The sequence below is a fragment of the Arachis duranensis genome, chromosome 3 (genome assembly GCF_000817695.3).
Source record: "Arachis duranensis cultivar V14167 chromosome 3, aradu.V14167.gnm2.J7QH, whole genome shotgun sequence".
NCBI lineage: Eukaryota > Viridiplantae > Streptophyta > Magnoliopsida > Fabales > Fabaceae > Arachis > Arachis duranensis.
In genome coordinates, this window is record NC_029774.3 from 123,919,321 (window position 1) to 123,942,506 (window position 23,186).

Genomic DNA, 23,186 nt, shown 5'->3' on the forward strand with positions numbered 1-23,186 from the left:
TTAAAGATTCAAATTCCTTCACCTGGGTGATCGAGTCCGTGTGCCCATGAAATTTATATATAACTATCATAACATTCTTTTTAGAATTGTTATTATAATGAATACTCTAAATTAATATATAGTTTGGTTTTTTAAATTAACCTGGCGTTTTATGTTTTGGTTGAAAAATAATTTAGATAAGATCGACATGAGTTAGTCAATCTCAATATTATATTTTGCTTGTAAGTTCAACGAATACTTGCATAACTATTTATAAATGGGATATTACAAAATTTTCAAAAAGAACAAAGAAAATCCATTCGTTTTTTTTAAATAAAATATAAATTTAATATTTACCATCTATACTATACTTGCTCTCCAATATGCATTTGTTTTTATCACTGAGAATGTAATCAAGCCCCATTAATGTTAGTACTACTATTCAAACCCATTAATAGATCGTACGACTTAATCAACATTTTGTTGCGTGCAACGCTTAAAAAAATTATTAATAATTAATAATATTTAGTTATCTTAGTTTGTGTCTTGAGTCTTGACTCTTGAGTATATATTTTAACAATCTAATAATATATTTTTTTTTTAATTTTTAATGTATTTAACATGTTGAAAATATAAAAAAAAAATTGTCAATAATTTGTAACAATATTCTTAAAATATATTTTAGAAACCATGTCCCGATGCAAATAACAAAGAATACGAAACGGCTTGACCGAAGGAGAGAGGAAAATGAATGGAAAATTCTTGAGCTATATTTATGAATTTATATTATTTATTTATTCCTTGTTTTCTCAATATATAAATGTAGTTCCACCCGTTAGTTCATATGTAAGAATTAAGAAGCAGCCAAAACACGTATATATAGCTAAGCTCTGGTATCTTTCTTTCATACATTCTTGATTCTTCACCGTCTTTCTCTCATTCATTCATTCATTTCATAATCACTGAGCCCTTCATTGACTTGCTTGAAACTCGAAACCATGGCCTTCTGTGGCACTTTTGTTAAGCCAACCCATTCTTTGCTGCCATGCCGCACATCTTCAACTCCAGCTACAAACCATGGTTGCACAAAACAGGTTAGCTTGCTTGCTTTCTTTCAATCACATACACATCTCTTTACTTTTATGGACAGACATGTACAATGTTAACCATTTAATAAGAGGCACCATAAATTGATGTAATGATATCATGGTTTTTCTCATTTCTTCCATCTTTTGTTGTGTATATAATATATTCTTCTAGCTTTTTTTAATTTGTTAGAATGAAAGAACATGATCGTTTCATTGAGTGATGGTGTGATTTTGATTGTGATTATGATTGTGATTCTCAGTTGTGTGTGAGAGCTTCATCAGCAACAGCAAGTAGCAGCTCAGGTGATAAGGAAAGGTCTATCATAAGAAAAGAGAAAGATGGTGTATGGAAGATCAATTACTCAGATGAGAAACCACCAACACCACTTTTGGATACAATCAATCATCCAATTCACACTAAGAATCTCTCCAAACAGGTAACAAACTTAATCCATGGCATAACAAATTTCAATTTAAGGAATGCTAGGGGGCAACAGACTTTGTGATTTGTAGCCATCAACAGTGTTTTTAATTGTGTGAGATTTTATCTAATGGTGGAGAATTACTCATTTTTTCTTTTACTGGCTAACTGCTGGCCAGATTTTGATAAAAGTGTTGGCCTTCTAGACTTTCTCTTTCAATTTTGCTCCGATTTTTGCCTCCTTGTGTATTAATTAAGGCTCTTGCATATGTCAGGATCTTGAACAACTTGCAGCAGAGCTAAGGGCAGACATTGTGTACAGTGTATCGAAGACCGGCGGCCATCTCAGCTCAAGCTTGGGGGTTGTGGACTTATCAGTGGCTCTGCATCATGTTTTCAGCACTCCTGAAGACAAGATCATATGGGATGTTGGCCACCAGGTACAAATTGTTCCAATTTCAATTCTGAATAATTAAATGTTATAACGTTTTTTTTTTTTTGTCAACATTATTTACTATGGAATGTTTAGAGAGGGTCTAAAAAGAAGCATCCGAATTTTTTGCAGGCATACCCACACAAGATTCTCACAGGCAGAAGGTCCAGGATGCATACCATTAGGAAGACTTCAGGGCTTGCAGGCTTTCCTAAAAGAGACGAGAGCGCTCATGATGCTTTTGGGGCAGGACACAGTTCCACAAGTATATCTGCTGGTCTTGGTAAGATTCTTCAATCCTACAGAGATGGTTGGTGACAGAATATGAATGGAAATCTTAAGTTGTTTATGTTGGTCTTCGTGCAGGCATGGCGGTTGGAAGGGATCTGTTGGGAAAGAACAACAGTGTGATTTCAGTTATTGGAGATGGAGCAATGACTGCAGGGCAAGCTTATGAGGCCATGAACAATGCTGGGTTTCTTGATGCTAACCTTATAGTTATTCTTAATGACAACAAGCAAGTTTCTTTACCAACTGCCACAATGGATGGCCCTGCAACTCCAGTTGGAGCCCTCAGCAGTGCCTTGAGCAAAATTCAAGCAAGCGCAGAATTTCGCAAGCTCAGAGAGGCTGCAAAAGTTAGCCTCTCTATATTCTAGAATTGTTTTTTCTTTGTCAAATCTCACTATGTATGGATTTCTGACCCTGATTTTTTCATTGCTGAAGAGCATCACAAAGCAGATTGGAAGACAAACCCATGAAGTTGCAGCAAAAGTAGATGAGTATGCAAGAGGCATGATCAGTGCTTCCGGATCAACCTTTTTTGAGGAGCTTGGCTTGTACTACATTGGCCCTGTGGATGGTCATAATATTGAAGACATGGTTACAATTTTTGAAAAAGTCAAAGCCATGCCGGCTCCGGGTCCAGTTTTGATTCACATAGTGACAGAGAAAGGGAAAGGATACCCATTTATTATCCCAACAAAATTATGATTAGCAATTTTCTAATTCTCCAAGTTGCTAATAGTTCTCTAATCACCCTTTCAGGTGTTGTCAAGTTTGATCCGAAAACAGGCCACCAGTTCAAGACAAAAGCATCTACACTATCATATACTCAGTACTTTGCTGAATCCTTGATAAAAGAAGCTGAAGTAGACAACAAGATTGTAGCCATTCACGCTGCCATGGGTGGTGGAACCGGCCTAAACTACTTCCAGAAAAAGTTTCCAGACCGATGCTTCGACGTTGGGATCGCCGAACAACATGCTGTTACATTTGCTGCAGGGCTAGCCACAGAGGGCCTCAAGCCATTTTGTGCTATCTATTCTTCTTTCCTTCAGCGTGGATACGATCAGGTAAGGAACAAATAACATTAGGCCAAATTGGTTTATGTCCACTATAGAGGTAGCTAAGTAGTTAATGTCATGATTCACAAAACAATCTAACAACTGTGGTCCAAATTGGGTTTGTAGGTGGTTCATGATGTAGATCTTCAGAAGTTACCGGTCCGATTCGCTATGGATAGAGCTGGTTTAGTTGGTGCTGATGGACCTACTCATTGTGGAGCATTTGACATCACCTACATGGCTTGCTTGCCTAACATGGTGGTCATGGCTCCATCAGATGAGGCTGAACTGATGCACATGGTTGCAACTGCTGCAGCCATAGATGACAGACCAAGCTGCTTTAGGTTCCCAAGGGGGAATGGAATTGGAGCCGTTTTGCCTCTCAATAACAAAGGAACTGCACTTGAGGTTAGCATTACTTTCCAAACATAATGTTGTATTGTATTTGGTTAAGCCAACTTAAATTGAAGTTTTGGTGATGTACTTTATGTAGATTGGAAAGGGTAGAGTTCTGGCAGAAGGTAGCAGAGTTGCAATCTTGGGATATGGTTCTATAGTCCAGCAGTGCATGCAAGCTGCAGAGCTGCTCAAAACACTTGGAGTCTATGTGACAGTTGCTGATGCTAGGTTCTGCAAGCCTTTGGATACTGATCTCATTAAGGAACTAGCTAAAGAGCATGAAATACTCATCACTGCTGAAGAGGGTTCCATTGGAGGTTTTGGATCTCATGTTGCACATTACTTGAGCTTATCTGGCATCCTTGATGGACCTCTAAAGGTATAACTTTAATCTATCAACAACTCATTTTCTCTATATTCTTTATTATTTAGTGAAATGTGACACTAATTCAATTGTAACGTTATTATTTTGGTGCAGTGGAGAGCAATGACACTACCTGATAGGTACATTGATCATGGATCACCTCAGGATCAGATTGAACAAGCAGGAATTTCATCAAAGCATATAGCCGGCACAGTCTTGTCTCTAATGGGAAAGTCAAAGGATGCTCTTCTCTTGGTATAAAAATATAAAACAGTACGCAACATGGAATTGAATAAGAATCTTGACCTGCGACCAGAACCACAAACCTTAGTTATTCTTTGAAGATTTCAGTTGTCAGTGTGGTTGAGATTAATTAAGTTGTAAATAGCTGCACTTTGAACACTGAAAAGCCTCTATCGGGCATTGTTTTTTTTTCAATTAGTTTATGTGTTAATTAATAATTATGTTACTGTATGCAAAAGTAGGCTTCGCTCTATTAATTAAATAACAATCTTTCTTCGTTCCTTATGTTTGCCCAACAAGTAAAAGACCTGCATTTGCCATTTTTTTTTTTAATTTTAATCTTTTTCGGGAATTGAACACAGCTCTACCCCTGAACTAGTGTTTGTTTAAACTTTAAAGCAAAAAATCAATTTAATGGGTCAAAGTATAAATATCATTTATTTATAAAGTCGTCTTATAGATTAAATGTCTATTCCTATGAATGATTAAATTATTTGCACACAAATATATAAAATAAGTTTTTATTATATACTTTTAATGATTAAATCATGACTAAAATAGAAATTTTAGTAATTATCATGATTTTTCTTATATTTTTATTATTTAATAATTTAATTATTCTAATATAGTTAGTTTTAGAAAAAAATTATGTATTAAATAATTAGATTTCTTAATATTTAAATAAAAAATAATAATTATGTGATGTAATTTAAATATAATAACATTAATTAAAAAATATCAATTATCCATAATGAGATTATTATATTATTCTATTAAAAAAATCAATCACATGATATACATTAAAAATATAATGAATTAAAGATTTTATTTATAAAAAATAATCAATTACCAAAGTAACTAAGATATAATGAGGTATTAATATTAGATATAGAAAATCTAATAAGTAGAATTGATAAAAAAAAACTTAGTAAAATATGATACATTTTGGTGCAAATATTTAAATCAATTATATCTATAAGTTTATTTAAAGGAAGAATCAATCCTAGTATATAATTGAAAAATCTTAATATAAATAATTTACCTTTTTTAATTTAAAAGAAAGAAGGAACTAAAAATCTAAATAATATATAATAAAAATCAATAGATATATACATTTGAAGAAGTAAAATTTGGCAAAAAAATTGAGGACATATAGTATTTTGATATGATTTTTTTAATCGATTCTTTCATACTAATTAATTTAAAAGAAGAATCAGTTGTCTGATATATTTTTAAAATTATATGTAATGAATTAAAAATTTTATTTAAGAGAATATATTCTAAATATAGTTGGAATAAATTAATCATGAGTATAGATATTTGAATATGTAAAATTAAGTAAAAAATTTGATGATGAGGTGCACTCTCGCATGAGTATTTGAATCACTTTTCTTCTATGCATCTATTTAAAAGATGAATCAAGCATAAAATAAAATTTGAAAAATGAGATTTAATCAATTAAAGATTTAAATTATAAAAGAATCAATTAAGGGATGTATCCAACATAAAAATAGGAATCAAATTATCGACATAAATGTTTGAATAAAATTAAAAGAAATAAGGCTAAGATTTAGTTTGGTAAAATTTTTTGAAGAGGTGTTTGTTCTTTTTAAAAGCTCAAATTCCTTATTTTGTATTTGGTAAATAAAAAAGACAATGTGTTTATACTTGCAGCTATTAAGCATTAATGGCACGCATTTGTATGACAGATACGGTGGGCTGTTACTTATAGCAGTGGCACAAGACGACAACAGCAATATCCTTCCTATTGCTTTTGCAATTGTGGAGTCCGAGAGTATGGAGTTATGGTCGTTCTTCCTTACTAATCTGAGACGACATGTCACCCCACAAGAAGGTCTGTTGATTATCTTTGATAGATCACAGACAATAAAGGCTGCACTCAGGGCCAATGATAGTGGTTGGCAACCTCAAAGGGCGTTCCATGCTTATTGTATTAGACACATGGTAGCAAACTTTATGTCTCGTTTCAAGTCAGCCGAGGGCAAGTGGTACCTTCTAAACACCGCTTATAGTCCAAGCAAGGTTGGGTACGAGTGGTACACGGATCCCTTAAGAGGTTTGTCGCGAGAGATAGCAGACTAGGTTGCTCGTTTCAACAAAGAGATATGGCTGTAACACTGCGGTAGCGGTTGGCGGTTTAGACATATGACAACAAATCTGTCGGAGTGTATCAATGCAGTTCTCAAGGGTACACAGTACTTGCCAATTTCCGCCATCGTGCGCATCATGTATGAAAGGTTGCAAAATTTATTTGTGACGAAGGAAAGGGAGGCACAGTCACAACTGGCGACTGAAAACTACTTCTCCCAGAGGCTGTTGGTAGCCATTGAGAAGAACAGAGAGGACATCCCGAAGATGCATGTTACTCTTTGTGATCGACGGGTTTCTGTGTTTCTTGTGGAGGAGTTAGAGCCGTTCAAGGGTTGGTCGCAAGGTTCCTTCCGAGTTCAGCTAGCACTAGGTACATGTGACTATAGACTATTTCAGTCTCTCCACTACCCATGCCGACATGCACTTGCCGCCGCAAGTATCGAGTGGGCTCCGTATGTTCATCCGGTTTAACCAGGTAGGACGTTGTGTTCAAGGTGTATGAGATGGAGTTTTCACCGATACTGAATTAGTCATTAGGCCGGAGTGGTATGGGACTCTGCTCCGGCCTAACCCACTCATGCGTAGGAAAGCTACTGGGAGACCTGTCTCTACCAGGTTCTGGAATGACATGGATGAGATCGAGCGGCAGGAAAAGAAGTGTGTTCTATGCAGGCTAGTCGGTTATACTAGGAGGGGTTGTCCCAACCAACTCAAAGACAACGCTTAGTTGTGATAGTTATTTACTACATTGGATGGCATATAGTTGTTTTCAGTTATGCTAGTTGTATTAAACGCTTATCAGTGTAATAATGGTTTACGTAATATATATGTAATCATTGATGGCTTTGGAAATTATGAGCTTGTTCAACTTAATTTAAAGGTTTAAATTTGTAGTATGTATAATCATTAATGGTGAATGTTTTGACATATTTTGTCTTAATACAAAACATTAACAAAATATACCACATAAAATCACTATACATTAACAAGTCATACAACCTCCACTTTTACAATGCATCAGTTGTAGTCTGGTACATAAAGTTAACAAAGACATCGACTACAAAATAAAGTATAAGACATCATCGGTGGTGGGAATTTTTATAGTGGAGCCGATGCCCAGTCCCACAGGGAGGAGGCAGTATCTGGCACTGAGGTCAGCTGGGTCGAGGGTCTGCATGAGGGCGGGGTTGTGCAATATGATCCTGTGGCTGCTATGGAGGCGGTGGTAGAGATGAGATATGGTAGTCCCAGGAGCCAGGAATGGGTGCATACTGGTGCAGATGAGGATGAGGCTGAGGTAGTGGAGCTGAAGTGGGTGTCACCTGAGGACGGAATGAGGTCAGCAAGATCCCGTAGTCCACTGATGGTGGCGTCGCATACTGCGCACCCGGTCTCACCCCTTCCCCGTATGACGAAGAAGCGCCCGAAGATATCCGTGGTATCCAAGCTGACATCTGTGCTGGAGCAGATGGCTGATGAAACTGCCCAAACCCTTTGCTCCCTGCTAGTCCAAAACTGGTCGGCAAGGCGTTGCATTAACGCCAGGTCAATAGTATGAAGCTGGAATGCATCATCGAAGAATATCTCCTCAACCATCTGCTACTGGATGGGCGGGCATCATGCCATCCCGGGGGTGAGATGTCTCAGACGGGTCGGGTTTAGAGGGTTTAGAGTTTAGGCCTAATAAGTGCCTAACCCGGCAAGCCCCCCCACCACCAATCCCAATACTTCCGGATCGTCTTATAGTTAAAGGTGTGCTGAATGGAGATCCGATGGCCCTTCTCAAAGCGACTCGTCCAGCCAGCACACCACTGATCATGTGTGTCAGGCCACCACACATCCTCACCCTAGCTTGTGGTGGTAATGAACCTGTCGAGATTAACCAAGGCGCTAGACACCAGCTGCTCTCAATTGAACTGGCGCTTTACCCGGTCAACCTGGTGGAACTCAACGAGGTTGAAGCAGACGAAGGGGATGACTGACATCCATGTTCCCTACTCTACCTCCTCGAAAAATCACACGGGGCACGAGCTTGGAGAGCAAGGTCATCATACGGCGTCCAGACAAACTGAAATAACAGTTATAGAAGAAATAACTATTTGAACAACAAACTATATAATATATTTGGTCAACAAAAAATAAATATTTGAACAACAACTACTATAATTTAGCATTACAAAAAAAACCAGAGAGTCAACAAAATTTATTTCCTATAACGTGTCAATATTCAATAATATTTAAACAACAACGTTTATATATGAGACTAAATTAATAAACTTTTCATTTTAATCATAATGCTAACGTCGTCCAATCGTAGCTGGTCTATCGCTAGACGCCATCGTAAAATTCTCGCCTTATGCTGGTCTCTGCTCTGTTGTGACAACCCTATCAACCTGCCACCAGTTACAAAAATAGCAGGAGTTCATGTTACGCAATGTCATAACAAGTTACAATTTCAAAACATAAGAAACACATAAACAAATGTTACCTCACAGCCAAAGGATACATGAAAATTCCTCGGTCAGGTGGGCACCACTAGAAAAATCGTTGGTATATCCAGGACATCAGCAACGGAGTAAAGCTGGCACTATCTGTGGTGCCTTGGTGTGTTGCTTGGCACAGTGAATGGTCGCAAGCACTGCCGAGTCCCAAGACAACGCACGACACTGTCCAAAGTCCTGCAGTAGTGGCAGCCAATGCAGATGGACCAAGTTGTTGGACTTGTCCATGATTAGGTAGCCTCCAATCAGTAACAAGATGTAACACCTTGCATACTATCGGAGTGTCTTCGGGTTGTCATTCGGTGGCATATGGCGGATACCGCCCCTCAGCCATACAAGTTTCAGCGAGAACGACTCCTTTCTCTGAGCCCTCTACTATAGAACCACCGGAGGCTTTGCACCGAGCATCCATTCCACCAACTACCACGTCTCGGTGCTATACTACCTAAGGAAGTCACGGAAGCATCCCCCAACTGGGTTCCCGTGTGCGCGTAGCCCAAGGTGGTACGCCACGTCCTGCAGTGTGATGGTGGTCTCACCCCACAGCAGATGGAACGTGTGGGTCTTTGGACGTCATCGTTCCATGAATGCCGTAATCCGGGAGTTATGAAATACAAAATTCCTGAGAAGTACCGTGTCACCGAATCCAGCTTCCCTCAGATACGAGATGATGGCGTCCGGTGGAGGAAACATGTGTGCAACTCGCCGGGACAGGAGTAAGCGAGGCCTTTGCAGAAAAAAATAATTCACAATTAATAAAAATTAAAAATTAAAAATTTGTATACGTAGATGGGAATAACAAACTGTATTAACTAATACACATTTTCTCATTGCGTTACGTAAAATTAAAACATTCAACAATGTAATTAATAATCTAACTATCAAACTTTTATTTAACTTAATAATCTAATTATCATAGTTGGCTAGTTACTAACTAAATTAATAAATTAAGACACGTGTGACCAATAAATTAGACTCAACAATTGAAAAATATCAACTCTTGCATTTAAACTCTAAATTAATAATTATATAGTTAACAACTTAATTACCAAAAAATAACAACGACAACCCTAGAATTACTAAAACCCTATCAATGACTTATCCCTAATGATACAAATTGTATTCTAGTTCTTAGCAAGTACCCTAACCATGGCTATACATATATGAGATTACATAAAATACTAATCATATTCCTAGGATTACTAATTTCTACCCGTGTCCTATTCCTAACCATACAAATTGTATTCAAGTTCTTAGCAACTACCTAAACATGGTTATACATATATGATATTACATAAAATTCAAGATAATAGAACTAACCACAAAGTCATCTGCTCCAGCATAGTGTCATATTGCATTGAGCCTGTTTATGTTCTGATCACGTGCATCTGCGCATGCCATCTTCGTATTACTCGATAATATGGTTAGAAAAGGGTAAAAGAGAGGAGAAAGTGATCAAAAGGTTCGAATTAGAGCCCGAAACCTCGCTGTCAATGAAAGGTATATATAAGTGTCTGCTCAGCCATATTTCATTTATTGTGTAAACGAGATACACTGCAAGCAAGATAAGATTGGAGAACGGATTTTGGAAATAAATTTTATAATTATTTATTTCAATAATTAAAATATTTATTTTATTTATTTAAATAAAAAATCCAAACTATAAATAATATCTATTTAAAAAGAAAAAAATAAATCTCAGATGGAAATCAATAGCAATACCAGGCTTTCTTTGTTTTTTTGGTCATGAAGAAGCCGATATTGGAATACTATACCAGGGCTTGAAGAACAACTCATCGAATATTGAGGATCCAATACTAGGGCTTGAAGAAGCCGATATTGGAATCCAAATTGGGCCCTGAAATTTGACCCAACAAAGGTTTTGGCGGTAATTTCACAATTCGTTGAGCTCCGCCTCCGAGTCCGGTGATTTTGTTTGCGTTTTCCCGGCAAATCAAAGACATCACCAGTTGTCGTGGTTGGATAAAGGTTCCTTCCAATCCTTCTCAGAAACCCAAAGTTTCTTCGCTCCAAAAAAATGGGCAGTATGTCGAACATGTAGTGGTTTTAATTCGTAGGTTTCAAATGTAACAACTTTTGTTTTTACTTTGCTTGCTCGTCTCTTCATTGTTGAAAATATTTTACATTCGCAGGGATACAGCAGGAAAACAGAGAAGAGAAGGTGTCTTTGTAGCTCAGTGAGGAAATTCTTCAGAGCATGGAAGTTGGAATGGCCTTCAAAGACTATGTATGTTACCCTTCCTTTCTTTTCTTGTTATAAAATTAGGGCTACAACTGTCAAATTCAGTTCTTTGTCTTTGTAACTCTCTTATTATGCTTTCATTGCTTACCTATTTGTGTGTATCTATGCAGAATTGTAAAATTAGTTCCATAGATTTTCACAGGGCAACCAGCTATCTAGTCACCGCTAGCAATGATGAATCCATTCGTCTCTATGATCTCACTGCCGGAACGTATGCCTCTCTTTCCATTTTAGCCTCCACTGTTTTAGGTTAATCTTTTCTCCACATAATAGTTTGTTCAAGTTTCTAGTGCTAGATTGGAACTCTTAACATTCTTAATGTTATTTAGTTTTCGCAACTAGAAAATTTAACATCCTTTGCAACTAAATGGTTGGGTAGATTGTTGTGTAAATATGCACAATTAGTTATTAAACATGTCAAGTTATTTAGTTATTTATTTTTAGTTTATTTACATATTTTGATGTATCATCCACATCCTTCCTGTTTTTAAGATGTCATAATTGTTACCAGATGTTTGAAGACAATTAACAGCAAGAAGTATGGGGTTGACTTGGTTTGTTTCACGTCTCATCCGACCACTGTCATATACTCATCTAGAAATGGGTGGGATGGTATGTTCCATACCTGTGTCAATTTCCACTGATTTTCGTGCACCCATTACTAATATGATTAGTTGAACCAGAATCTCTGCGGCTTCTATCGTTGCATGATAACAAGTATTTGAGATATTTCAAAGGTCATCATGACAGGTTTGCTATTTCCAACTATATGATATAGTGCTCATGTACTATCCATTTTTCCATATAACAAAATGCATACTTGTTCTTTTTCCAGGGTTGTTTGACTTAGCTTGTGCTCCCCGAAGGAGTGCTTTATTTCTGGATCTCTTCATCGAACTGTTTTACTATAGGATCAAAGGGCCGAGAAATGCCAGGTAAGGCATTTGCATCTCTGCTTGTTATCCTATATATCTTCATGTATCTAATACATGTAACACTTTTAGGGGATTCTTACTTACTTTATAAACAAAATAGGGACTTTAACGTGTACAAGGAAGGCCTGCTATTTCATATGATGATCAAGGGCTTGTTTTTGCAATTGCCTTTGGAGGATACATAAGAATGTTTGATGCTCGCAAGTATGAAAAGGTAAGCAAATTTTGCACAAGAATACATATAAAACTTGGTTCTTACATTGGTTTTATAATTTGGAGTATTAATTGTGATATACTCTAATTATCTCATATGGTAAAATTCACTCTTCAGGGTCCCTTTGATATCTTTTCTGTTGGGGGAGATATTTCTGATGCAAATACAGTGAAATTTAGTAACGATGGGAGACTCATGCTTTTAACAACTGCAGATGGGCATATTCATGTTCTTGATTCATTTCGTGGCACACTTGTTAGTATCTTTATTACTTAAACTCAGTTCATTTCTACTTATGTTTTATTTATATATGCCTTGATAGGGTTTCTTTGTGACTGTTCTTCTGTCATATGTATATAGTTATCAACGTATAATGTCACACCTGTCTCGTGCAACTCCACGCTAGAAGCTTCTTTCAGTCCAGAGGGAATGTTTGTAATATCAGGTAAGCACTTTTTGCATCAATGGAAAATTGTCAGTTCATGATTCACCTGTTCGTGCATTATTTCTTGCACAAAGTGGTTTAAGCTCTGCTAACCTTAATCAGATTGAAGGAATTCTTAAGTTTTATTTACTTGTTTCTTTCTTGCTTTAAATTGTGTTTTGAAGAGATTAGAAAATTTAGAAGCAATATAACTTTAAAATGTCTTGCATCCTGCCATTTATTTTCAACCAGCTTTTTCAATCCTCTCAGCTTGGTATGGGATCCAGTTATTCTCTGCTTACTGCTTATGCTGAATGATGGTTATTATGCTAAATTTACATTCTACTGGACCTTTACAGGTTCTGGGGATGGCAGCATTTATGGATGGAGTGTTCGAAGTGGTAAAGAGGTAAAGATTAGCTACAGGATTTAACCAGTGTCCAGATAGTTAATCTAAAATCATGTGCTTAATTGCATCATATATGTTCAACTTTACATGATAAAGCATGTTCTTTCAGTTAGGGCTGCACATAGATCGGATAATATCTGCATTTTCGCGGTAATTATCCACATCTGATCCAAATTTATGGATATTATCCGATCCACAGAGCAATCGGATCGGATCGGATCCTATCTGCACTATGGTAGGATCTCCTCAACCTCCTGATAGCTGCTACTGGATGGGCGAGCATCATGCCATCCCGGGGGTGAGATTTCCCAGACGGGTCGGTTTTAGAGGATGTAGGATTTAGGCCTAATAAGTGCCTAACCCGGCAAGCCCTCCGCCACCAATCCCAATACTTCCAGATCGTCCTATAGTCAAAGGTGTGCTGAATGGAGATCCGATGGCCCTTCTTGAAGTGAGTCATCTAGCTAGCACACCACTGATCATGTGTGTTAGGCCACCACACATCCTCGCCCTAGCCTGTGGTGGTAATGAACCTGTCGAGGTTAACCGAGGCGCTAGATACCAGCTGCTCTCCATTGAACTGGCGATTTACCCGGTCAACCTGGTGGAACTCAACGAGGTTGAAGCAGACAAGGGGGACGACTGACATCTATGTTCCCCACTCTGCCTCCTCGAAAAATCACACAGGGCACAAAGCTTGGAGAGTAAGGTCATCATACGGCGTCCAGACAAATTGAAACAACAATTATAGAAGAAATAAATCTTTGAACAACAAACTATATAATATATTTTGTCAACAAACTATAAATATTTGAACCACTACGACTACAATTTAGCATTACAAAAACAAAAAAATACCAGAGAATCAACAAAATTTATTTCCTATAACGTGTCAATATTCAATAATATTTATACAACAAAGTTTATATATGGGACTAAATTAATAAACTTTTCATTTTAATCATAGTGCTAACGTCGTCCAATTGTAGCTGGTCTATCGCTAGATGCCATCTTAAAACTCTCGCCTTATGCTGGTCTCTACTCTGCTGTGACAACCCTATCAACCTGCCACGAGTTACAGAAATAGAGGAGTTCATGTTACCCAATGTCATAACAAGTTGCAATTTCAAAACATAAGAAACCCATAAACAAGTGTTACCTCACAGCAAAGGGATACATGAAAATTCATCGGTCAGGTGGGCACCACTAGAAAAATCGTTGGTATATCCAGGACATCAGCAACGGAGTACAGCTGGGACTGTCTGTGGTGCCTTGGTGTGTTGCTTGGCACAGTGAATGGTGGCAAGCACTGTCGAGTCCCAAGACAATGCACGACACTGTCCAAAGTCCTGCAATAGTGGCAGCCATGCAGATGGACCAAGTTGTTGGACTTGTCCGTGATTAGGTAGCCTCCGATCAGTAACAAGATGTAACACCTTGCATACTGTCGGAGTGTCTTGGGTTGTCATTCGGTGGCATATGGCGGATACCGACCCTCAGCCATACAAGCTTCAGCGAGAATGACTCCTTCCTCTGAGCCCTCTACTATGGAACCACCGGAGGCTTTGCACCGAGCATCCATTCCAGCAACTACCTCGGTTCCATACTACCTAAGGAAGTCACGGAAGCATCCCCAACTGGGTTCCCGTGTGCGCGTAGCCCAAGGTGGTACGCCACGTCCTACAGTGTGATGGTGGTCTCACCCTACAACAGATGGAACGTGTGGGTCTTCGGACGCCATCGTTTCACGAATTATGTAATCAGGGAGTTGTGGAATACAAAATTCCTGAGAGGTACTGTGTCACCGAATCCAACCTCCCTCAGATACGAGATGATGGCGTCCGGTGGAGGAAACGTGTATGCAACTCGCCGGGACAGGAGTAGGCGAGGCCTTTAACAGAAAAAAATATTTCACAATTAATAAAAATTAAAAATTAAAAATTTGTATACGTTGATGGGAATAACAAACTGTATTCACTAATACACATTTTCTCATTGCGTTACGTAAAATTAAAACATTCAACAAAGTAATTAATAATCTAACTATCAAACTTTTATTTAACTTAATAATCTAATTATCATAGTTGGCTAGTTACTAACTAAATTAATAAATTAAGATACGTGTGACGAATAAATTAGACTCAACAATTGAAAAATATCAACTCTTGCATTTAAACTCTAAATTAATAATTATATAGTTAACAACTTAATTACCAAAAAATGACAACCACAACCCTAGAATTACTAAAACCCTATCAATGACCTATCCCTAATGATACAAATTGTATTCTAGTTCTTGGCAAGTACCCTAACCATGGCTATACATATATGAAATTACATAAAATACTAATCATATTCCTAGAATTGCTAATTTCTACCTGTGTCCTATTCCTAACCATACAAATTGTATTCAAGTTCTTAGCAACTACCTGACCATGGTTATACATATATGAGATTACATAAAATTCAAGATAATAGAACTAACCACAAAGTCATCTGCTCCATCGTAGTGTCATATTGCATTGAGCCTGTTTATGTTCTGATCACGTGCATCTGCGCACGCCATCTTCGTATTACTCGATAATATGGTCAGAAAAGGGTAAAAGAGAGGAGAAAGTGATCAGAAGGTTCGAATTAGAGCCCGAAACCTTGCTGTCAATGAAATGTATATATAAGCGTATGCTCGGCCATATTTCATTTATTGTGTAAACGAGATACATTGCGAGCGATATAAGATTGGAGAACAAATTTCGGTAATAAATTTTATAATTATTTATTTCAATAATTAAAATATTTATTTTATTTATTTAAATAAAACATCCAAACTATAAAAAATATCTATTTAAAAAGAAAAAAAAATCTCAGATGGAATACAATAGCAATACCAGACTTTTTTTTTATCATGAAGAAGCCGATATTGGAATACAATACCAGGGCTTGAAGAACAACTCATCGAATTTTGAGGATCCAATACTAGGGCTTGAAGAAGCCGATATTGGAATCCAAATTGGACCCTGAAATTTGACCCAACAAAGGTTATGGCGGTAATTTCACAATCCGTTGAGCTCCACCTCCGACTCCGGTGATTTTGTTTGCGTTTTCCCGGCAAATCGAAGACATCACCAGTTGCCGGGGTTGGATAAAGGTTCCCTCCAATCCTTCTCAGAAACCCAAAGTTTCTTCGCTCCAAAAAAATGGGCGGTATGTCGAACATGCTGTGGTTTTAATTCGTAGGTTTCAAATGTAACAGCTTTTGTTTCTACTTTGCTTGCTCGTCTCTTCACTGTTGAAAATGTTTTACATTCGCAGGGATACAGTAGAAAAACAGAGAAGAGAAAGGGTCTTTGGAGCTCAATGAGGAAATTCCTCAGAGCATGGAAGTTGGAATGGCCTTCAAAGACTATGTATGTTACCCTTCCTTTCTTTTCTTGTTATAAAATTAGGGCTGCAACCGTCAAATTCAGTTCTTTGTCTTCGTAACTCTCTTATTATGCTTTCATTGTTTACCTATTTGTGTGTATCTATGCAGAATTGTAAAATTAGTTCCATGGAGGGTAACCAGCTATCTAGTCACTGCTAGCAATGATGAATCCATTCGTCTCTATGATGTCACTGCCGGAACGTATGCCTCTCTTTCCATTTTAGCCTCTACTGATTTAGGTTAATCTTTTCTCCACATAATAATTTGTTCAAGTTTCTAGTGCTAGATTGGGACTCTTAATATTCTTAATGTTATTTAGTTTTTGTAACTAGAAAATTTAACATCCTTTGCAACTAAATGGTTGGGTAGATTGTTGTGTAAATATGCACAATTAATTATTAAACATGTCAAGTTATTTAGTTATTTACTTTTAGTTTATTTTACATATTTTGATGTATCATCCACATGCTTCCCGGTTTTAAGATGTCATAATTGTTACCAGATGTTTGAAGACAATTAACAGCAAAAAGTATGGGGTTGACTTGGTTTGTTTCATGTCTCATCCGACCACTGTCATATACTCGTCTAGAAATGGGTGGGATGGTATGTTCCATACCTGTGTCAATTTCTACTGATTTTTTTTTGCACCCATTACTAATATGATTAGTTGAACCAGAATATCTGCGGCTTCTATCGTTGCATGATAACAAGTATTTGAGATATTTCAAAGGTCATCATGACAGGTTTGCTACTTCAAACTATATGATATAGTGCTCATGTACTATCCATTTTTCCATATAACAAAATGCATACTTGTTCTTTTTCCAGGGTTGTCTCACTTAGCTTGTGCTCCCGGAAGAAGTGCTTTATTTATGGATCTCTTGATCGAACTGTTTTACTATGGGATCAAAGGGCCGAGAAATGCCAGGTATGGCATTTGCAACTCTGCGTGTTATCCTATATATCTTCATGTATCTAATACATGTAACTCTTTTAGGGGATTCTTACTTACTTTATAATTAAAATAAGGACTTTTACGTGTACAAGGAAGACCTGCTATTTCATATGATGATCAAGGGCTTGTTTTTGCAATTGTCTTTGGAGGATACATAAGAATGTTTGATGCTCGCAAGTATGAAAATGTAAGCAAATTTTGCACAAGAATACGTATAAAACTTGGTTCTTACATTGGTTTTATAATTTGGAGTATTAATTGTGATATACTCTAATTATCTCATATGGTAAAATTCACTCTACAGGGTCCCTTTGAGATCTTTTCTGTTGGGGGAGATATTTTTGATGCAAATACAGTGAAATTTAGTAACGATGGGAGACTTATGCTTTTAACAACTGCAGATGGGCATATTCATGTTCTTGATTCATTTTGTGGCACACTTGTTAGTATCTTTGTTACTTAAACTCAGTTCATTTCTACTTATGTTTTATTTATATATGCCTTGATAGGATTTCTGTGTGACTGTTCTTCTATCATATGTATATAGTTATCAACGTATAATGTCACACCTGTCTCGTGTAACTCCACGTTAGAAGCTTCTTTCAATCCAAATGGAATGTTTGTAATATCAGGTAAGCACTTTTTGCATCAATGAAAAATTGTCAGTTCATGATTCACTTGTTCGTGCATTATTTCTTGCACAAAGTGGTTTAAGCTCTGCTAACCTTAATCAGATTGAAGGAATTCTTAAGTTTTATTTACTTGTTTCTTTCTTGCTTTAAATTGTGTTTTGAAGATACTAGAAAATTTAGAAGCAATATAACTTTAAAATGTCTTGTATCCTGCCATTTATTTTCAACCAAAATTTTCAATCCTCTCAGATTGGTATGGGATCCAGTTATTCTCTGCTTACTGCTTATGCTGAATGATGGTTATTATACTAAATTTACATTCTACTAGACCTTTACAGGTTCTGGGGATGGCAGCATTTATGCATGGAGTGTTCGAAGTGGTAAAGAGGTAAAGATTAGCTACAGGATTTAACCAGTGTACAGATAGTTAATTTAAAATCATATGCTTAATTGCGTCATATATGTTCAACTTTACATGATAAAGCATGTTCTTTCAGTTAGGGCTGCACATGGATCGAATAATATCTGCATATCCGCGGTAATTATCCGCATCCGATCTAAATTTATGGATACTATTCAATCCGCAGAACAATTCGATCGGATCAGATCCTATCTGCACTATGGTAGGATCGGATTGCGGATTTGGCAGTTGTTCCGAGGGTTACCTGAAACTGTAGGTCGATATCGGATGAGACCTTCTGTGCTGGTCGGAATCGATGTGTCCAGCTGGTGAATAGCGGCCGGAGCTGGTGCGTCCGACTTGTTGGACTGAAGGTGCCGCTGATCCTTTGTTACTGAAGGGTGGGGGGTACCTGCAAGGGACTCCGTTGCTTAAGTTAGCAAGGGTATTAAGCAGGTATTGAGTAGAATCAGAGTATGAGTTATACCTGGGTGCTCCAGTGTATTTATAATGGTGAGATGTGACCTTCTGTGGATAAGATAAGTTAGTTATCTTGTCTTATCTTTAGCTTTGAGTTGAGGTCAGCGTATCTTTCAATGGAACCGCCTTTATCTCTATAGCCTTAGGCCGCCTTAGGATTTGGGTCGTGCTCCTCTATTTGGGCCCTTTACTGGGCTCTTCTGTCGATTTGGCCGAGCTCTTTAAGAAGAGATCGGATAGTCTGACCTGAAGAGGTCGATCGCTTTATCTCTAATCATCCCAGGTCGGATAGCTCGACCCAGGGTATGAACAGTGCCCCTGCTTGAGCTCGGTTCTTCCTTTGGAGGTCGAGTCCTTGACTTCGGTCCTTCTTAAGTGAAGTCGAACTCAAGCATTTCGTCGATTCCTTTCTTTGTAGAGTCTTTTTTGAATGTAGAACATTTTCCTCTAAAAGCGCACGCTTTTGTATTAGCGCTTTTTTGGGAACACAAGCGGTTTTAACATCCGCATTTAATTGGCATTAATTGCCCCATTCTCTCTTGGCTTTTATTTTGAATCTCTCAATCAAAAAATGGTTTCTCTTCTTCACTTCTTCTCCGTAACTCCTCCCTTTACTCTCTCATTTTCTGTTTCTTGCCCAGAGTTTGTAGTTTTTTCTTTGCGACGTCTGTTCTGCTACTGCGTTTTTGGAAGAGGGATGATTCTCCTTCTATCTTTGCATTCTTCCACTTTGGGGGGTGGCTTTGTTGCTTCTGCTCTTCAGCTTTTCTTTGAGGTTTTCTTCTATTCTCCAGGTTAGTTCCATTTCGTGTTTCCTCATTTATTTTTGACTTTGCGATGGAGTTTTCCTTTTGATCTTCCTTTTGGAGAAAGTTTGGATCTTTTTGTTTTTATCATGCTTGACTTATTGCATGCTCTGGATTTTTCCCTTTTTTGGTGTGAATCTCTTCTTTGTTTGCTTGAATCTTTTTCTTTTGTATGTTGCCGCCGTTTCTGCCTGTGCTTTTGCTGATGATTTTTTACTTGATTTCAAAAAAGTTTGCGCCTTTGCTGTTTTTCTTCTTGGTCCTTTTGGTGTTCTGATAAACTGTAGCAGTAGTATTTTTCACTGATAAACTGTAGGAGCAATGCTTTTTCTGATAAACTGTAGGAGCAATGCTTTTATTTTCTTTTTGATGAGTGCCGGGATGTAGGCTGTAGAAACAACTTGAAAACCTTGCCTGTTTACTCCAAGGAATGCCTCCAGACTTTCTTATCTTGAGTCTTGGGGTTTTCCCTTTCTGTTTGTCGAGATGTTTTGCTCCTCGTCCGGGATGTTTTTAAGTAATCCATTCTTCTCTTCTTTTTATAGGATTTAGTTGACCTCATGTCTTCCCAAAATAACGTTGTAGAGATGCCTTCCCAGGTTCCTGCGGGTATGGCTGATTGGGTGGACTCCATGGTTCTCATGTGTGTCTCGCTGGTTGATTCTGAGTTTTGTGCTCAGTTTAGGCAGTTTCATAGTGTCTGTAGTAAGTCTGGTGATAAGAAGAATTATGAACTTGTCCCTCCCTCTTTTGACGAGAGAGTCTGCTTTTCAACTCGGGTTGTTGATGGTCACCCTTTCTTTTATGCTTATGATTTTTTCTTTGGTCAGCTGGGTATTACCCTTCCTTTTACTCAATTTGAAACCGACCTATTATGGTCTTGTAATGCTGCCCCCTCTCAACTTCACCCCAATTCCTGGGGTTTCATAAAAATTTTCCAATTGTTGTGCAATGGTTTTGGTATTCTTGCTTCCCAATCTCTCTTTTTCTACTTGTTTGTCTTGACTAAGCCCGGAGTAGTGAAAAAGAAGGCAGCTTGGGTCTCCTTTCGTTCCACCCAGGGAAAGAAGGTCTTTTCCATGTTTGACGAGTCATTCCGTGATTTTAAAAACTACTTTTTCAAGGTCCGAGCTGTTGAAGGAACTTGGCCCTTTTTTTCTGGATGAAAATGATGAGCCTGCCTTTCCCTTGGAATGGCAAAAAGACGTGAGGGTCTCCAGGTATTCTTGGGAAATGTTGGATGAGGCTGAGCGAGCCTTTGTTACTATTTTGGAAGAACGCTGGGGTCAACCTCCCCATCTTGATACAAAGAAATTTCTAACCAATCCTTCTCTTCTTCAAACTGAATTGGGTATCTTGTGTTTCCTTTATTATCTGTTTATGTTGCTTGTAGATGTCTTTCCGACTTGTCCGACTTGTAGCTTAACTTTCTGTTTCATTTGCAGAGGCAATGAAGAATAACGAATCTATGAAAGCTTTTAAGAGGGCACAGAAGGCGACTGCTGCCAGGAATATTGCTGCCAAGGCGGTTGGGGAGGGGTCCTCCCAAGTGCGCGAGAAGCCATCAGTGCCGAGTTCCCCCGGGGTGAAGAAGGTGATCCCAACACCTCGGGTCCGCTTGGTGGATCCTCACCCTACTTCTGCCGCTCCATCTGCTGCTCCTCCAAGTAAGAAGCAAAAGACGGCTGAGCCCTTCGACCTCAATGCCCCAGATTTCAATGCCATTGGGTTTGTAGATCAACAAATCGGGCCCTATGGTACCATCTCCATGGACGATGTGTCCATTCTCCATCATCTGGAGTTTATGGCCCGAAATCATGTAAGGATGGCATATATGTCGGCTGCTATATACTGGACTACTCAAAATCTTCCTCTCCATACTACCAAGGCATTTATGGAGGAGGCAAAGCAGGAGTTTGACCGGATGAAGGGGCTGAAGGAGGAGCTTGAATTAAAGGTGACCAAGTTGGAGAAGGATCTAGAGAATGAGAAGGCAAGTTCCCTTTCACTGGCGGCTTCTTTGAGGTTGGCCGAGGACACAGCCTTGATGCATAAGGAGAGTTACGTTAGGACTTATCGGGAGGTGATGCGCCTGAGGGAGGAATTGAACAATGCCCGGGAAGATTATTCTGAGCTCCAAGGTCATCTCGTTGGCAGCGTGACTGTTGCTTTCGAGAACTTGAAGGAGCAAGTTCGGGTTATTGCTCCTGAGGCCGATCTCACCTCTTTCAGCCTGGACAATGTTGTCAGGGATGGCAAGATTGTCCCTGATGACGATGGTGATGATGATGCTGATCCTTCTCCTGTGTCCTCTGCCAAAGTGTCGACTTCTTCTGCTCCTCCGGTTGCACCTAATTCGGATTGCCAGGTTCTGAACCGGGAGGATGGAACTATAGATGCCGTGCCTATTCAGACTCGTCTTCCTTCTCCATGTCCTGATGATGCCAAGAAGGCTCCTGATGCTTGTTGATCTTTTGCTGGATGTAGTTGGCCCGGCTTGTGGGCTTTCGAAACTTTTTATTTAATTGCTGACATTTCTTAGTTGCTTTATTTAGCAACTTTTTATTTTGAAAGACAAACAATAGCTTGCTATCTTTTTGATAGTAGGTTTTGGTGGTCCTTTCAAGGCCTTTATAACTCTGTAGAAAAAGAAGTAATTTTTTGACTTGGCATTTTCTTCTGTTTTCTGCTGATGTTGAAATCTAGCAGCTCGACCTCCTTGGATTATTTCATTTTATTGCTTGTATCTCGGATCCTTTGAGGCTGTGATTGTATAAGTCTAACTTGTTTCTCGGTTTTCTGTATTTGTGTCCGATTTCTTTGCGTTGGACCTCTTTCTAGGTTATTTTCGTAATCCTCTTTCTTGGACCTTTGTCAAGTCTCTTTCAGGGATTACTTTGATAACTTTTTAGTGGTAGGAGTCCGACTTGGTTATGTCGGTCTCCTTTAAGTTATTTTTTGTAGTCCTCTTTCTTGGATCTTTGTCAGATCTCTTTCAGGGAGTACTTGTATAACTTTTTAGTGGTAGGAGTCCGACTTGGTTATGTCGGTCTCCTTTAAGTTATTTTTTGTAGTCCTCTTTCTTGGATCTTTGTCAGATCTCTTTCAGGGACTACTTGTATAACTTTTTAGTGGTAGGAGTCCGACTTGGTTATGTCGGTCTCCTTTAAGTTATTTTTTGTAGTCCTCTTTCTTGGATCTTTGTCAGATCTCTTTCAGGGACTACTTGTATAACTTTTTGTTTTGGGCTGACTTTGTTATGTCAAGCCCTTCTAAGTTAAAGTAATCCTCTTTAATAGGGTTGGCCAGACCTCTTTCCAGGGTTTACTTATAACTTGGGTTGACTTGGTTCGACTTCTTA

At 38.2% G+C, this 23,186-nt stretch overlaps 2 protein-coding genes across 2 annotated transcripts in view; both read left to right on the forward strand.

The window, feature by feature from the left end:
* Window positions 1-839: 839 nt before the first annotated feature.
* On the forward strand, window positions 840-4,554 carry LOC107480979 (probable 1-deoxy-D-xylulose-5-phosphate synthase 2, chloroplastic). Its single transcript, XM_052259153.1, is given in 10 exon segments — window positions 840-1,073; window positions 1,328-1,504; window positions 1,764-1,928; window positions 2,054-2,204; window positions 2,288-2,559; window positions 2,648-2,889; window positions 2,937-3,276; window positions 3,394-3,675; window positions 3,761-4,045; window positions 4,145-4,554. Coding segments are annotated over 10 exon segments (2,238 nt in total). The 5' UTR covers window positions 840-977; the 3' UTR covers window positions 4,373-4,554.
* A 6,159-nt stretch (window positions 4,555-10,713) lies between these two features.
* The window catches only part of LOC107480978 (protein ANTHESIS POMOTING FACTOR 1), a 28,638-nt gene continuing 16,165 nt past the window's right edge, over window positions 10,714-23,186 (forward strand). Inside the window, exon 1 of the mRNA XM_052259341.1 lies at window positions 10,714-10,875. The gene's annotated coding sequence lies outside the window, so the exon portion shown is untranslated. The remainder of the gene's footprint in view (window positions 10,876-23,186) is intronic.